Genomic DNA, 17,286 nt, shown 5'->3' with positions numbered 1-17,286 from the left:
GCTGCGCTGTCCTCACCAGTGGGGAGGAGAAGGGGAAGGACGTGGGCGGCTGAGTCACACCTGGGTTCTTCTCCCCTGGTTCATATTAAAGTTTAACTCCCAGCCCAGAGACTGTCAGTGAATCAGCCTGGCCATGTGGCCAGCCACACTGAGCCTTAGGTGAAGAGATGTGAATGTGGCATTACTCAGTCAGGCCTTATAAAAGGCCTCTTTTGAAAATTGTAAAGCAATTCTGCAGCCTTCAAGGACCTCCTAATGAAACGTGCACAGAGCAGAAGGACAACTTGCACCTGCTGGGGTTTTGCTGGTGCTTCACTGGGCTGCAACTGCAGAGGCACCAGTGGGATAATGCAGAGTAACTCCTGGAGCATGCTCCTGAGGGTGGGATGTGAACCACACTGCTTGCCTAGGGGCCTGATCCCATCTGCAAGGACATCTTTCGTCCAAGGAAGCTGTGTGTGCCTCAAGTGTTTTGGGGTGTGATGCTGAGCAGAGTGTCCATGCCTAATCTGCAGAAGGTTTCCAGGACTTGGATGAGGCTGTGAGGAGACATCTCTGCATGCACCATTTCACATACCCATCCTTGGGAGGAAGTGCTCTGCTGAGCCAACGCTGCACACAGTAAGCTTTTAAAAGGAGCCAATTACAGCCTACACACAATAATTAAACAGCAGACAGTGAAAACACATACATAAACATACACTAACTACCATTTATTGCTCAACCTGCAATGAACAGCCCAAAACAGCAGATTTGTCTCAAAGGAGCAAGACCAAATTCCTGCACAAGCACAGGGCTGTTCTCCCTTGCACGTACTGATTCCCCGTGCAGCAAGGGCCAGCTGCTCCCGAGGGGACAGGGAGCAAGCACCACACCACGCCACGGTCCCAACCTGCAGTACCATGCAAGGAGAGGACATGCAAGATAGGGTCAACAGGACCCACAAGCAGCCCCAGGCCCAAGCTTAAATGGGACTGCTGGCCTTGGGGAGGGCAGGGGTCCCAGGTGGGGCTGGTTGGGCTTGTTAAAGGCTATTAATGTCCATGGGCCCTGGCACTGAATCCGAACGTGTTGCCACTGAAGACCCTCCATTGGGTTTCTCTGATCTATGCAGCAGTGAATTGATCCACGCTATCTGATTGACTCACACACACCCAGCAAAGAAAACAGAAAAGACAGGGCAGAGCAAGGTAAGTTTTACATAATAAATAAATTATTCATTAATTATTTTCAGAGCACAGACAGCACACCATTAGCTTCCAGCAGTGACAGTTATTATTTGGAAATATCACTCACAGCACCCTTTGCGTACTTGTCCGGTAGGCTTTACAGATTACTCCACCACCCTGGCTTACCAATTTGATAGCAACACTTTAAGGTACGCCAATTAATTCACAGACTCCTGTGGATAACACAGCATACAATCATGTAACTAAAGCTGGTCTCGTAATACTGCTTTCTGCACAAGCAGCCTCGGCCACGGTCCGTGTACCTGCTCCAGAGGCAGAAGGCACAGACACGCGGGGAAGCAACCGACCCTTTGGTGAGCAGCACTATGTGGTGTGGTAAATGGGCCACAGTTTGAAAGTTTTTTCTTCCAAGATGGTACACATCCGCTGCTCGCTGCCAAACCTATATCTCCTTAGCTACTGACAATAGCTCTTGGCAAACCAGGCTAAGCTTTACCTATCAGGGACTATCTATGCCCAGTGCAATATCTTTTCTTCCGGGTAACCATTCCAAACAAAATTTAGGTCCCTGGGTTATCTTAGAATCATCATAGAATCATAGAATCATTGAGGTTGGAAAAGACCTCTAAGATCATCGAGTCCAACCGTTGACCCAACACCACCATGCCCACTAAACCATGTCCCTAAGTGCCTCATCTACTCGTCTTTTAAATACCTCCAGGGATGGGGACTCAACCACTTCCCTGGGCAGCCTGTTCCAATGTTTAACCACTCTTTCAGTAAAGAAATTTTTCCTTACATCCAATCTAAACCTCCCCTGGCGCAACTTGAGGCCATTTCCTCTTGTCCTATCGCTTGTTACTTGGGAAAAGAGACCGACACCCACCTCGCTACAACCTCCTTTCAGGTAGTTGTAGAGAGCCATGAGGTCTCCCCTCAGCCTCCTTTTCTCCAGGCTAAACAACCCCAGTTCCCTCAGCCGCTCCTCATAAGACTTGTTCTCCAGACCCCTCACCAGCCTCGTTGCCCTTCTCTGGACACGCTCCAGCACCTCAACGTCCTTCTTGTAGTGAGGGGCCCAAAACTGAACACAGTATTCGAGGTGCGGCCTCACCAGGGCCGAGTACAGGGGCACGATCACTTCCCTAGTCCTGCTGGCCACACTATTTCTGATACAGGCCAGGATGCCATTGGCCTTCTTGGCCACCTGGGCACACTGCCGGCTCATGTTCAGCTGGCTGTCAACCAACACCCCCAGGTCCTTCTCTGCTGGGCAGCTTTCCAGCCACTCTTCCCCAAGCCTGTAGCGCTGCATGGGGTTGTTGTGGCCGAAGTGCAGGACCCGGCACTTGGCCTTGTTGAACCTCATACAGTTGGCCTCGGCCCATCGATCCAGCCAGTCCAGGTCCCTCTGCAGAGCCTTCCTACCCTCGAGCAGATCAACACTCCCGCCCAACTTGGTGTCATCTGCAAACTTACTGAGGATGCACTCAATCCCCTCATCCAGATCATTGATAAAGATATTAAACAAGACCGGCCCCAGTACTGAGCCCTGGGGAACACCGCTCGTGACCAGCCGCCAACTGGATTTGACTCCATTCACCACAACTCTCTGGGCCTGGCCGTCCAGCCAGTTTTTGACCCAGCGCAGAGTACACCTGTCTAAGCCGTGAGCCGCCAGCTTCTCTAGGAGAATGCTGTGGGAGACGGTGTCAAAGGCCTTACTGAAGTCCAGGTAGACCACATCCACAGCCTTTCCCTCATCCACTAGGCGGGTCACCTGGTCATAGAAGGAGATTAGGTTGGTCAAGCAGGACTTGCCTTTCATGAATCCGTGCTGGCTAGGCCGGATCCCCTGGTTGTCCCGCTCATGCCTTGTGAGCGCCCTCAAGATGAACCACTCCATAATCTTCCCCGGCACCAAGGTCAGGCTGACAGGCCTGTAGTTCCCCGGATCCTCCTTCCAGCCCTTCTTGTGGATGGGCGTCACATTGGCAAGCCTCCAGTCATCCGGGACCTCCCCTGTTAACCACGACCGCTGATAAATGATGGAAAGCGGCTTGGCGAGCACCTCCGCCAGCTCCCTCAGCACTCTCGGGTGGATCCCATCCGGCCCCATAGACTTGTGAGCATCCAGGTGGCGTAGCAGGTCATTGACTGCTTCCTCTTGGATTACGGGGGGTTCATCCTGCTCGCCGTCCCCGTCTTCCAGCTCGGGGGGCCGAGTACCCTGAGGATAACTGGTCTGACAATTAAAGACTGAGGCAAAGAAGGCATTAAGTACCTCAGCCTTTTCCTCATCCTCGGTGACAATGTTCCCCCCTGCATCCAATAAAGGATGGAGATTTTCCTTGGCTCTCTTCTTGTCATTAATATATTTGTAAAAACTGTTTTTGTTGTCTTTAACGACAGCGGCCAGATTGCGTTCTAGCTGGGCTTTTGCCTTTCTCATTTCTTCTCTGCACGACCTAACGAGATCCCTGTACTCTTCTTGAGTCACCTGCCCCTTCTTCCACAAGCGGTAAACTCTCCTCTTTTTTCCTGAGTCCCAGCAAGAGCTCCCCGTTCAGCCAGGCCGGTCGTCTTCCCCGCCCGTTCTTCTTACGGCGTACAGGGACAGCCTGCTCCTGCGCCTTTAAGACTTCCTTCTTGAAGATCGTCCAGCCTTCCTAGACCCCTTTGCCCTTCAGGACTGTCTCCCAAGGGACTCTCTCAACCAACATCCTGAACATGCCAAAGTCCGCCCTCCAGAAGTCCATGGTTGCGGTTTTGCTGCCCCACCTCCTTACTTCACCAAGAAGCGAGAATTCTATCATTTCATGGTCGCTAAGCCCAAGACGGCCTCCGACCACCACATCTCCCACCAGTCCTTCTCTGTTAGTAAACAGCAGGTCGAGTGAGGCACCTCCCCTGGTAGGCTCACTTACCAGCTGTGTCAGGAAGTTGTCTTCCACACACTCCAGGAACCTCCTAGACTGCTTCCTCTCTGCTGTGTTGTATTTCCAGCAGACATCCGGGAAGTTGAAGTCCCCCACGAGAACAAGGGCTAGCGATTGAGAGACTTCTGCCAGCCGCTTATAGAACGCTTCATCCGCCCCTTCATCCTGGTTGGGTGGTCTATAACAGACTCCCAGCAGGATATCTGCCTCATTGGCCTTCCCCCTCATCCTTACCCATAAACACTTGACCGTACCATCATCACAATCGTTGAGCTCTAGACAATCAAAACACTCCCTAACATACAGGGCCACCCCACCGCCTCTCCTTCCTCTCCTGTCCCTTCTGAAGAGTCTATAGCCATCCATTGCAGCACTCCAGTCATGAGAGTCCCCCCACCATGTTTCTGTGATGGCGACTAAAATCTTCATCAGATTCACTCACAAACTGCACGAGGCAAAAACAACATAAATATGTTCTCCACTTTAAAAACAGGAGAAGGTGGGAAGACATTGAGAAAGTGCTACTAATTCATTCTTTATCTTTCTGTATTAAACACAACCAGGCTGCTGAAAGCATGAAAAAGTATTGCTTGATTAAAACGCTGAGCGAGCCTTCCGAGGAGTCCTAAATGAAAACAAAAGAACAGGATAACATGGGCTCGGATTAAAGCCTGCCCTCTGAAAATTAGTGGGAAAAGTAAAGAAAGAGTGGAAAAGTGTTTGATTTATGTTGCTGAAGAAAAAGACATGCCAATATCCAAGGAAGAACCTCAGGATTTTATTTTTATTTTTTTTTTAAATCAAGTCTAAACCCTGATTATATGAGGGAGAGGCTGAGAAATCATGAAATAAATAAACACAATTCCAGGCTGCTTAAATCACCTTCCAATAGCTCTTTGAGAAGAAAATTGTGGGTAGCTTTGTAAATGTGAGTTTTGGGAGAGACTGAGAGTCAGAGCCCTCCTGGGGCAGAAAACATGGGCTGTGGTTAGCTGGGGGTAGGCATTGCACTTCAACGTTCAAACCCGATGACTGCAGGAGCAGATTTCTTTCTGTTCTTCTCCACTGAGAATTATTTATCCAAATAGTGCGCCAACTCACACAGGTAGAGCAGAGTGCTGGTCTTCAGGAAAATCTAATGCCAGGATTTTGCTCTGCTATGCAGGTAACTTGCATTTGGATTGTTCCTGCTCATCTTTAGTTCCCCGAATAGGTAATTACTGTAGGACAAGTATATCTGTGAGGGAGTAAAATCAAAAACACTGAGGGAGGAACACTTCAGGCTGATGAGGTTTGGCGACTAACCCTCATTCAGGCATCCTGGGTTAGTTTGCATTATCCTCCCCAGGAAGGCAGCAGCCCCCTTTGCAAGGGGCATTTCCTCAAGTTGCACATGAAGGGGACTCTCAGCCCTGGAGCTGGGTCATACTCATTTGCAAGGGCTCAGGTAACACTGGTGTTAAGATTATTTCATGCCCAGGGGCTGCTGTGGGCTGCCAAGCCTGCAAGACACTTTGGGATGGGTTTTCTTGATTCTGTGAAGAGACAGCAAAAAAAGTGGTGATTGCTTGTGGCTGGTCTGGGCTTGGAAGATGAGAGGAAACAACTGAATCAGCAGAAACAGGTGAGCAGACCACAGGTGCATGGTACGTTTCTTCTGAACATCTGAAGTCTTTCTCCCACTCACTTCTTGTACCAACAATGTGCAGTCATACAGACATTAGGCTGTCAATCAGACAGATTCTTTAGGAACTGTTCAAATACAGGCTGACCTCAGCAATGCTATGGTCCACTTGCAGAGGATCACGTACTGTCAATATGTGGGCCACCTGCAATAAGAAATACAGCTTTATTGTGTTTGGTAATAGCCAACAGTGCATGCTTGCTGCAGCTGCGAAAGGACAGTGTAGATGTGTCGGATCTCATAACTCATGGTGGAAGGTAGCTGAAGAAGAAGATGATGACAACTTAAAAGCCATGACAAGATGTTCCTTTGCTAATTTCTGCAAAAAGCTAACTGCACCAATTCTGGAAGAAGCCAAGAGATCTTTACCAGTACAGATTACAAACCCATGTAAAAGTGAAAGGGGTAGAAATGTTTATCCCTTATAATCCCATTAGGTAAATAATCTGTTCAGGAATTCAAATCCCATGCTAAAGAGGGCAATACAGATACCCCTGCCAGCAGGTTGCCCGTGCCTGAGGATGCAGCTGCCTCCATCCTGTCCCTCTGTTCCCTAAGGGTTTGCAAGAGCTATAGCACAGATATAAAAGCTGTCTTCTGACTGACGCAGCAGTGAGCCCCCACGCAAAAGCCACCCCACCACACTCTTAACAATGTGCATGCTGCTTCTATGCCTGCTTTCTTGCTCTCCCCTCCTGATGTACTTGGCAAGACCACTGCTCTCTCTTGGCTCAGATCCTTGCCCAAGGCCGCTCCTGCCACTGGCATTCGCATGAGCAGACTAGTTCGAACACTAGTCCCAGGTGTGATCTGCTCACACCTAGAAAGCCAACCAGGAGAAGCTCAGAGATAGCAAGGAAGACACAGGCAAGTGAGCCCCTGGAGGAGCCGGCTGCTGACCTCTGCTAAGGGCTTGAGGGCTCTACAGACCTGGGGGCAGCCTGGGGAGAAGTCCATCCATTTCTGCACTTGAAAAAACATCCCAGCTGCAAGCACAGGCTTATCACAAAGGCTCGGCTTTATTTCTGAGCACTCCCCTCCCTTTGTACCATCTTCTTTAGTGAGTGGTGGTGGGGTTTTTTTCCAGGAATGTCTGATTAGCAAATGTCTCAGCAGTGTTTTAAGAATATAAATCCTACTGGGAACCTTAGCCTGAATGTAAAATACATGCAGTCCTTATTTAGCAGGTGTCTGCTGGGTTCACAGGGAGACCCAAAACCCAGCGTAACAACCACTGCAGAGCGGAACCATGCAGCATTGCTGGGTGGTGGCTCTGTACGGCAGGGACACAGCTTGGTATCATCTGCAGACCTTGTCTAGTCCTCATGTTTATTCCACAGTAAGCAAGGGTTAATTACCCAAGTTATAAGATTGAGCGTATCAAATAATCACTTAACGCGCCTCAATCCCGTTGTTGTGTTAAAGACAATATTCAGGACTGGCCTCAGTGAAGAACCACAAAGGCATGGGGTTGTCTGGTCTACCTTGCTACCCAACCTGTGCAGGAAGGAAGGGCTAAAGTTTACATTGTGGCTGCCTGTTTACTTACGTAGGCAGGGCAGGGAGCGTGCTGCCGGACCAGTGATGTGCCATGGATGTAGACGGCAAGCCCCCATGGGGCACTGGGAGCACCCCTGTAGGAGGGTAGTGGTGGTGGTGGTGCACTGCAGATGGCCTGGGCCTGTCTGCTTTCACAGCCAGGGGAGCAGCAAACTGCAGGTCCTTGTTGGAGAGAGACAAAGGGCAATTTGTGAAATCTGTGCCCCCATGGGAAGGGTCACTGGCTGAGGGGCTGGGTTCCCAGTCGGCCACCCCTTGGTAAAGGAAGTCCTTCAGCATGTGTCTGGAGATGGGTTTTGCAGGCTCCAACATAGAAGGTCCAGCAAACACTTGGTGATTTCAGATTTCACCTGATATTCAGAGGCACTCAGACCCCACTCTCCCCAATTTATCCCACCAGTCTACGTTAGGGAAACACACGGTGACAGGATGGCCTGGGGAGGAAGGTGGGGACCAGGGGGACGCACACTTTTCCTCTACCATCTTCCCTTAGACGCGGGGTCCTCCACAGAAAGCTGCAGATGAGTCTGCTGGCTCTCCCAGCGCCACCGACTGCCCCAGACATCTCCCTCACGGCAAGGGGGAAAGAGTATTCAAAACCAGAAACCACAAGGTTTAAGGAAAATAGAAAAGGACTTCCACCCGAGGCAATGCTCGGTGCAGCTCTGACATGAGGAAGAGCCGGCACTGCCTACCATTTCCACAGCAAGTCCACCCCAAGACCATGGCTGATGAAACTAGCAGGCCCCTCTGTGCCACAGGTGGCCTCCTGGGACGTCAGTGCCACGAAATGTGAGAGCTAGCAGCTGCTGTCGGAGGCTTTCTGTCCGGGGCAGATGTTTGGTCCCAACAGGTGCAAAAACCCGTCAGCTCCTTCCAGGCCATGGGATGGGGTATGGAGGAGGATTGCATTTCCTACCCCTCCATTAAACCCAGGGCTCGGGGGCTTTTAAGCCGCTTGTTGCTTTTGCAAATAGCATGTAGGAAAGGTGCGAGTGAGCTGGGCAAGGACTGCAGAAGTGTGGGAATCACATTCTCAGCACACGACAACCTTAACATCCGAGAAAAAGAAAACAAATCTTTTTACAGCACAGGGAAAGACATAGTTAGCCTGAAAATGGAGGGGTAGAAAAAGTACAGGGGAAGTTTTTGCAACATTGGGACATCCGCTCCTCCCCAAAGATCAATTGTCCTTGCTTCTTAGGTAATAAATGCTACAGTGTAGAGACTAGAAATACATTTTTCCAAAGCACTTAAGGACACTAAGGAGCTATATCACCATGTTAAAAATAGCTTAGGAATTGGGCATTTAAGGATATGTTCAAAATTACCTACCTCTTATCAGGCACTGGACACATTTTGGAAAAATTCCTATAAGGATCTACACACCAAAATATCTTTAAGATCTGTCCTTTCAGAGCTCAGTAGCCATTGACTTTCAGTGAGACAGGAACTAGAGCAGTGGGGCTCCAAGTACAATCACAAAATCTGTGCTTCAGCTCTAGCCCATTTCAAACTGCCAGGTCAAATTTTACCAATTACAGGATTTGCAACACAAATATCGTACTGCTGTTTGCAGCAAATGGACCTCCAGCAGCAGATACCCAATGTAGATGTCTTCCATGCATAGCCTGTTAGTGGTTCAACTGTACAGGCCAAACAGATAATTTTCAGAGCTGGACTGAATCCAGTTTGCACATGTGGAGGAGACATTCTTCCACTGTGTCCTGTCACAGTGCTCATCATGGTAAAGAGGCAGGCTGTGCTCTGCTCAGTAACAGTCTCCTGGTGCAGTGGATTTGAAGATGCGCACAGCTGTTAAATGTCCCAGACTTTCTGCATGTTTTGTCCAGGCCCTGCACCCTCCCAAGGAAATCAACCATTGCCACGTATGAGCAAGGATGCCCTTCAGACTCCAGTGTCGTTACCTGCTGTGCATGCTGAAGCAGGGGAGAGCTGGCTCCAGCAGACTGTGTGAACGCCATCGGTGGCAGAGACTTCAGCATCATGTTCTGCATGATGATCTGGTGCATCTGAGCGTTCTGCATCAGCATCATCTCTACCATATCTGGGAAAAGGTCACCCCAAGGAAGAAAGTAAGAGCTTTATCAGCAACTGACAAGCAGCAGAGGCATCTCGGTAAGAAGTGCCCTCCAGCATACAGACTGGTCACTGCAACCCAGACAAAGCAGCTGAAAGGGACACATGAAGAATATCAGCATTATTTGGCCAAGCAGTGCAAAATTAATGCCTATGAATAAAACTGTTCAGAGCTCTCCTGTGTCTCCTCCCTTCTACAAGAAAGCTGCCTTTGAGCATCTTCTGTTTGTTAGTTTTCCTACAAGCCCACCCCTCTGGCTATGCTGACTGGCAGGCTGGAGAAGGGCTGAGCACTAGAGCTCTCTCGCTTACTCCAGCATGGACCGACTCCTTACAGCGCTCTTCATTGCTTCAGCTCAAGATCATTGCTTTCCACGTGAGACGTTTCCTCAACTTTACGTGATATTGCAGTGCCACCTTGAGAGTCCACTGCATGCACATCAGATCTACTTACCATGATCTCTGGGTCCTAATCACAAAGGACCTGTGCAGTGGAACTAATTTGCTTGGGGGCGAGGGGGGAAGGAGAGGCGGGGAAGAAATCAAGGCAACTCAATTTTTTTTTAACTGGTCATACCAAAAGTAGTTTACATGTAATCAGCTTCAAAAAAGTCATGTATGAATTGGGACTATTTTATTTATGAAAATAAACTCTGATTCAAAAATCCAGACTCTTAGATGAAGAAAAAGCTGAGAAATACTGCAATTTCATGACTGAGGATTTCTCTGTGAGATGAAGAAACCTTTGGCTGAAGGTTGAGCCAGGGAAGTCTTCCCAGGTTTTTGCTCATGTATTATATCACAGTAGCTTCCACCTATGTTTAGAAACAAACTCTTTTTATTGGCATTGCACTATATTTGGAACAGCACTTTCAGCTGTTCTGTCTTGTTTCCAGACATGGGGCATAATAAAAGCCTGTATTGTTCTGAGGAGATTGAACAGCAGGTTAAGAGGGAACAAAAGAATAAAAACAGATTTTAGAAGCCTGTTTGTTAATTTTGGAATCATCTGTGCACATGAGTTTGACCTTGTTAATACTACTCAGTGCCTTGGGCTGAGCCTTTTTGCTTTCCCAAGCTTCCCCAGCAGCTTAACCTGGCTTTGCTGAGTTTGTAGTCACTTTTTCTTTAGTTTTAGCAATAAGAGTTTGTCTGAAAGCCTCTCAGAAATGGTATCTAGTCCATTTATGGAGTGCAATTCCCAGAGTTCCAGCAGCAGCCCAGTCATGAAACAACATGTCACTAACTAGCTTGGACGCCGTCCTGTGCCCCCTTCCACTTGCTGTGGCACCTCACCTGCTCTCTCCGAGCTGGCTGCTAGATGGAGGGTACATTACCTTCTTTAATGTTTCCAGAGCGGGGGGCTGCAAACGGCTGGGCAGGGGGGATCTGTGTGATCAGGGCGGGCGGCTGAGGTAACTGCTGGATGATGGTGGCAGGCTGAGGTGGCATCTGAAAAAGAAAGGAAAATGGAGAAGTCTGGTTGGTTTTGGCCAGCTCCATCATCTTTGGGAGGGGAGAGCAGTGGGTATCGTCTGCCTGGACTTCAGTAAGGCTTTGGACATTGTGTCCCACGAGATCCTTGTGGAGAAGCTGTTGAGGTTGTGGGGTGTATGAGCAGTGATGTGCATTGGAAACTGGCTGAATGGCCGGGCCAGAGCATGGGCAATCCTTCCACTTCTCTTGCTACCTTGTTCCTATGGTAAACCATTCACACTGTTAATGTTGTGCCTTATTTGTAAGATGATTTCCCTTAGATTTTGCCTAGGGCAGTAAAGGTCCCATACAATAGCAAAAGGCATATCTTCCCTTTCAGTGGAATGAGCATTTCCATACAGCCCCCAAGTCCCTCCAACTGTGGTTGTTGTCTCAGACCGGCACAGCGCTAGCGGTGTTTCCTAGGAGAGAGGATCCTTACTGTCTGCTGGATAATCCTTGGTGGCTCTGCTTGGGGAGCTGGAAAAGGTATCTGGTAGACATGGGGGGGGGCAGCTCTGTGGTTATGACAGTGTCCTCCAGCTGGTGCTGGTCGTGAAAGCTCTTCCAGAAGGTGCTGCTCCTGCAAAATCAAGTATCTTCTTAAAGAAAACCTGGTCACAGAAAGGCAGACAGTATTGTTACAGTCTCTGGTCTAAATGGGATTAGCCCTTGGGAGCCCACAGCAGGGTGCAGCCTTGCTCACCAAAACCCTGCTGCAGAAACTTCCAGCACTGCTGCATCTGACAGGCAGATCACAAGTGACTGCTGCATGAAGGGAAGCACTCAACCAGTGCCCGCGCAAGTATAAAGAAAGTTTTTCTTCCCACGTATCTCTAAGCCATACAGTTTTCAGCACAAGCAGAAAGGAATGGAGAAAAAGTGAAGAACAAACTGCCAAAAGTCTGGGAAAACATTTTGTTAATGGTTGCTACCTTCCATAAACTAGGAATAAGTAACAGTTACTATTGTCCCTATTTTGGCGGCATTAAAAATCCCCTATTTGCATTTTGGCACTACCCCAGAGAGCTTATGATACAGCAGTTCAAGACAAACAGAATCAACCCACCAACTAACTGAAGTGGGTGCAAGCTTCATTAGCTGTAGCGTGGGAAGACATACTGCTCTCTGGCCCCTCTCCCTGATTAGCTGCTCCAGCCTCTATACTCTGAACCAGCAGAGGACTGAATACTGCCCAGCAGAAGAACTAAAGGACGGGAAAGAACTGAATCCACATCGACAGTGGATGTGCAGATAACCTGGCTCTTTCAGTTGTTTCTGCCCACAGAGAGGGCTCTTACCCTAAGCTCCTGCAGGAGATCTTTCCTTCGCCTTAGGGCACTTTGGAGCATATCCTCACGCCTGTTCCCTGAAGGAGCAAAAGTCCATTATCTTCTCAAAGGATCACAAAGACAGAGCTATTATAGCACCTACATTATAAGATTAATTCTGGAAAACATGTTGTAATATAGCTTGACCTCTTCAACAAAAGGCTTTAGGCTACTTTTCTTGTCAAATCCATGAACAGATAATGACTTTATGCCACACGCAGACACAACTGTTCAGCAGCTCTATAAAGGCAATGCACCTTCTCTGAAAATAAACTTTTAAGATTGTTCTTTAAAGCCCCCTTTTAGCCTCCTGGCTTAGAAACTCTTTTCAGCCTGAAATTTTCTAGATATACTCTGTACATGCAGAGGAAGATTGTGCAAAGTGTAAAAAAAAGTCATTGTGTCATATAAAAACAAACTCAGTTTTGAATGTCAAGTTTTCTGTTTCCTTTTTGTTCTGAATCAACTTCCTTTTCAGTTCTTCCCACATACAGCTGATTTTGAACTCGCTTGAAATAAAAATAAGGAAGAACGTTTTCAGATACATTGGAGGCATGCCTGGCATCTGCTCTGAAAAGCATCACCTCATATTTTGAAACTGTAAGTTGTTAAAAGGATTTTTAATTTTTGGCCACAGCATTGAAAGTTTCTAACTCTTTCTGCATCAGCTCAATGAATACGAGCCCAGAGTACGATCTAGAAATATTACTGATCTGCCGGTGGCCTTTAATCCATAGATAATATAAACACTGGATGTGCCATGCAAAGAAATGAATGCACTGCCCATATTATGCGTGTATGGGAGTATTATTGAAGGGAACACACTACTTGTATGTGAAACGTCATAGCAGTCTTTGAAATGGTTTGATAAAGATACAAGTTATTTTAAACTTATTTATAAATAAACTTATTTATCAACTTTTAGCTGGTTTGCTAGCTTTTAGAGAGAATTGTCTAAACTTTGGAAGTTGCATAAGCATGCTGGGATTCCTGACCTCTCTGCCCAAACCAAAGTCAGAATGTAATTGCACATGCATGGTTTCCTGGTAAAATGGTTTCCCAGCTCTTACCAACGCAGTCCTCAAGACCAACTCTTTCAGTATAATGAGTTGTTTCATAAGCTGAGTCACACTTTTTTTACACTGGAAACCATGTTATGGTCTGCACAAGGCTGCATTTGTCAGCTTCAAAGGTGCAAAGCAGTATTAGTAGTGGAGTGTTCCTCCTGCCTGGATCCCTCAGAGACACACAGCCATCCTAATGACTCCTTTTCAGGGTCACCAAAGCCAAACATACAGCTGGACTGCAACAGGGGCTCGCTCCTAGGCTGGGACAAATAGGATCACCAGTAGTTTGCTCCAGCTGAACCAGCATCTGCAACTGAGAGGCTGCAGAAGACACCTGGGCAGAAGGTCATTCTTATGTCAGTGCTCAGCTGGTTGGCCATTTCTCTTTGTCAAAAAAAAAAAAAAAAGTTGAAGGAATTCAAAAGATAAAATGTAGACAGCTGCACAGTATAGCAAGCCCATTCTCCTTGCATCAAGGCTGCTAAGATTCACCAGCTTGGTTAGGACTGAGACTAGTATACAGACTGACATTACTGCACAAGCTTACAGGAACTTGCATTTTTGCTACTTCCAATCCCCAGGGCTGCATACAGATTTAGATAAGCAGGCTGAGCTGGGGCAGCACTGACTCAAGTTCAGAGTCTCCCTCCTGCCCTCCAGACAATGTCCCGGTCACAGAAGCCAAGACAGAGCAAGTTCTGACTACTCAGATGCCCGACCACTAGCACGCAGCTTTTAGGGAGGAGATGTGATCATCTGGTGTGACCTACTGAGGAACTCATGCCTGAGAACATCACTAAGCCCTTTCCATGTTATGTCCATAATTAGAACAAATGCTTCTCGTTTACTTGCAGCTGGGAGAGGTGACTCCATCTTCTCTAGGTTCTCCTGTTCATTTTCTAGTCTCTGTTGATAGAACCACAACAAGAACTGTTATGAGTCAGGCAACAAAGCTCACAATTTCCAACCCTACCTTACAGGCTGTCCTGGTTTCGGCAGGGATAGAGTTAATTTCCTTCCTAGTAGCTGGTACAGTGCTGTGTTTCGGATTTAGGATGAGAACAAAGTTGATAACGCACCGATGTTTTAGTTGTTGCTAGGTAATGCTTACACTAGCCAAGGACTTTTTAGTTTTCCATGCTCTACTGACTGAGAAGGCTGGAGGTGCACAAGAAGCTGGGAGGGGGCACAGCCAGGACAGCTGACCCAAACTGGCCAAAGGGACATTCTATACCATGTGACGTCATGCTCAGTACATAAACCGGGGAAAGCTGGCCGGGGGGGCCGCTGCTCGGGGACTGGCTGGGCATCGGTCGGCGGGTGGTGAGCAATTGTACTGTGCATCACTTGCTTTGTGTATTATTATTATTATCATATTATTATTATTATAATTTTATTTCAATTATTAATCTGTTTTTATCTCAACCCACGATTTTTTCTCACTTGTGCTCTTCCAATTCTCTCCCCCATCCCACCGGGTGGGGGGAGTGAGCGAGCGGCTGTGTGGTGCTTAGTTGCCAACTGAGGTTAAACCACGATGCAGGCATAGGTTTGGGATGAAGGAAATAAAGCAGAAGTGGAGACAAGTGGTGCTTCTTAACTGCTAAATCATAGCTAGTGAGGGCTACAAGAAGTATTCATAGAAGTATGAAATGTCTCACTACAGATCTAGTTATGGTAAAAGAATAGTCATGCTTCCAACTGGCCAGGCTATCCCAGACCTGGAAATTGATAGCATGGTGAATCAGGAGGCTTACACATCATTTATTTGTAGGGCAGAGAGCTGGATCATATGAAGAACTTGCTACCGGACAGTTTTGGGTATTCAGTGCACTAATAGGCCTAAATGGCCCTGACCAGTCTCACCTGGGGCTTCCATCCAGACCTGCTATTCATGTGCCCAGGAGCCCCTTTAATCTCAGCTCTAGGTCTTCAGTTCCTACCTGAGCTATACTAGATGAGTATTGGTCTGCAGTTCAACAACAGCCATGCCTGTGATTAGCCATTGATCCTATTAACCCTGATCCCAATCTGCAGACACTTCCCAGGTTGGCCTTGGACCTGCCTCATCACCATGAGCTTGCCTGATAGATCTGGACTTCTGATTGAACCTGGCCACCACCTCTGGCTCTGCCCTGCTTGCCTCACTTGGGGGCTGGCCAGCTAGGCCCCTGCTCTGCTGTCTGTGTTATTGTGCTCAAGTCCTTGCTCCTTAGGGAGCAGCTGGCCCTTGCTGCTCACTGATGCTAAGAAATTAGAGACCTTTTGCTCATGCACAGGCTCTTTTCTTGGTTCTGCATGGCTCCACACTTGTGAAAGCTTTGCCCTCAAATGGCTGCTGCATCTAAGACAAAAGACTCCACCATGGAGACAGGTTAGATGCCACTTCCAGCATTCACGCCTCCAGGCAAATTGTTTTTCCTTCCAGACAGCTCTTCAAGTGTCTTCTGGAGGACACTGAAGCAGAAGATCCACACTAGTGGATGTCAGATGTGCTGAGGGTGGAGGAACAGGACTGAGTGGAGAACCCTGGATGCATTAGAGTGTGGACTCACAACAAAGAGCTACTGGGGTTCTGTGCAGTACTTCATGTGCTTCCAGTGAAGGCCTGCCCATGTTTCACCAGGCATCATATCTTATGTGACTGTAGACAAAAAAGAAGGTATGAAATTGCCTTAAAACAATACGAGATCTTCTTTACCCCAAATTTACTCCTAAACTTTGCCTGTCACAACTCACTGGTTTTGAGCTAACTGGTGACATCTCCCATAAGATCAAAGTCACTTTAACTCTATTTTTAATTTACTGTAGGTCCATGTAAACTTGTACAATGTTATTTTAGAAAGTGACAGTGACTGTAGCACCACTGCACATTGGTCTGCCTCTGCTTGCACAAAGAAAGACATTCTCAATTTGCTGCAGATCCTCTTCGTATCTCAGTAGAAATATAATTATTTAAAATACAATGTTAATGCTTAAACATGCAAGAGCAAAAAGCAGAGCAAAGGTGACCACTGCAGAATTATTCCCTTACCTTTTCTAGGAGTTTGAGTTTCAGTCGTGTCAGGTGATCCACCACTGAAGGATCTGTCATCCTAGTAGTCTCCTGGAAAAGCAGGCAGGCAAAAAGAGGTTAAAAAGCTAAGCAAAGGCAGATAGGTTTTCAGTGGTCATTTTTTCCCCTCCACGATCTTCATAGAAGAATAATTCCATTAGAAGAAAAAAATAGAAGATTGTGAACAATTGAGGGAAGAAGATGAAAACTTCAGTTTCACTCCCAGATAAAAATTAGTACAGATGTTCACTACAATGTCATAGACAGCTTTTTCTGCCATTTCTCTCAATGCATTTTCATGCTGCAGGTTGCCATGGTCACAGAAGGGTAACTCAGGGTGAATATTTGTCTGTTCTGACAAATGGTTGCTAGCCTTTCCCCGGCAGTGGCACTAAGCCTGGCCCTCTGTTGTTAGTGTCTTCTAAGTAGCTCAGAGTTTTGTGCGTGTAACCTGGTTGCTAAGTTTGTAGTGTATAAACAATTTAATCTCCAGGTGTAGAAGCTTATGTACCTTTTGTAAAGCAAATGCCCAGCACATCAGTGGACAAGAAAAAAAAGATATAAAAGCCAATGGTTCTTTAACACAAGCTCAGTGCTAGGGGTCAAATTATGATCTTGCTGATTGATACCGGATAGCAATGTTTATCCCACTGTAAGGGGCCTGTACACTTTTGACGTAGCTCTTCATATGAGTCTTCATCACCAGATAGTAACTAAAAACTCAAAAAATTAAGGAGCATAGCTGGAACTCATCCCTGGATGAGTAAAAGAGTAAAGAGGCTATGGTATAACATCCTTTTGCTTACCATCTCCCAGGCAACCTGTAGGGTGTCTCTCTCTCCCAGCAAAGCCCTACCAGCATAAAAAACAGGGCAATATTTATC

At 47.4% G+C, this 17,286-nt stretch overlaps 1 protein-coding gene across 1 annotated transcript; it reads right to left on the bottom strand.

Annotated features, from left to right (window-relative positions):
* Positions 1 to 5,932: 5,932 nt before the first annotated feature.
* Positions 5,933 to 16,453, bottom strand: C6H21orf58 (chromosome 6 C21orf58 homolog). The gene is made up of 9 exons (XM_076340589.1): positions 16,382 to 16,453; positions 14,196 to 14,253; positions 12,251 to 12,318; positions 11,392 to 11,532; positions 10,811 to 10,925; positions 9,302 to 9,441; positions 7,363 to 7,535; positions 6,518 to 6,633; positions 5,933 to 5,958 (listed from the first exon to the last, which is right to left on the bottom strand). Exons 1-9 carry the CDS (start codon positions 16,439 to 16,441, stop codon positions 5,933 to 5,935), a joined length of 897 nt encoding a protein of 298 aa, XP_076196704.1. The 5' UTR covers positions 16,442 to 16,453.
* Positions 16,454 to 17,286: the final 833 nt, after the last annotated feature.

The sequence above is a fragment of the Aptenodytes patagonicus genome, chromosome 6, assembly GCF_965638725.1.
Source record: "Aptenodytes patagonicus chromosome 6, bAptPat1.pri.cur, whole genome shotgun sequence".
Classification (NCBI taxonomy): Eukaryota; Metazoa; Chordata; class Aves; order Sphenisciformes; family Spheniscidae; genus Aptenodytes; species Aptenodytes patagonicus.
Note: the sequence above shows the minus strand (reverse complement) of the source record. Positions and strands in the feature narration are given on the sequence as shown.

What these genes read in the sequence shown, in the direction of transcription:
- C6H21orf58 (XM_076340589.1), bottom strand. Translation starts at nt 16,441, where the DNA reads ATGACAGATCCTTCAGTGGTGGATCACCTGACACGACTGAAACTCAAA. An exon ending in GTCACCTCTCCCAGCTGCAA is followed by an intron (nt 12,319 to 14,195) that starts GTAAACGAGAAG and finishes TTGCTCCTTCAG; the next exon opens with GGAACAGGCGTGAGGATATG. An exon ending in ATCTCCTGCAGGAGCTTAGG is followed by an intron (nt 11,533 to 12,250) that starts GTAAGAGCCCTC and finishes TTGATTTTGCAG; the next exon opens with GAGCAGCACCTTCTGGAAGA.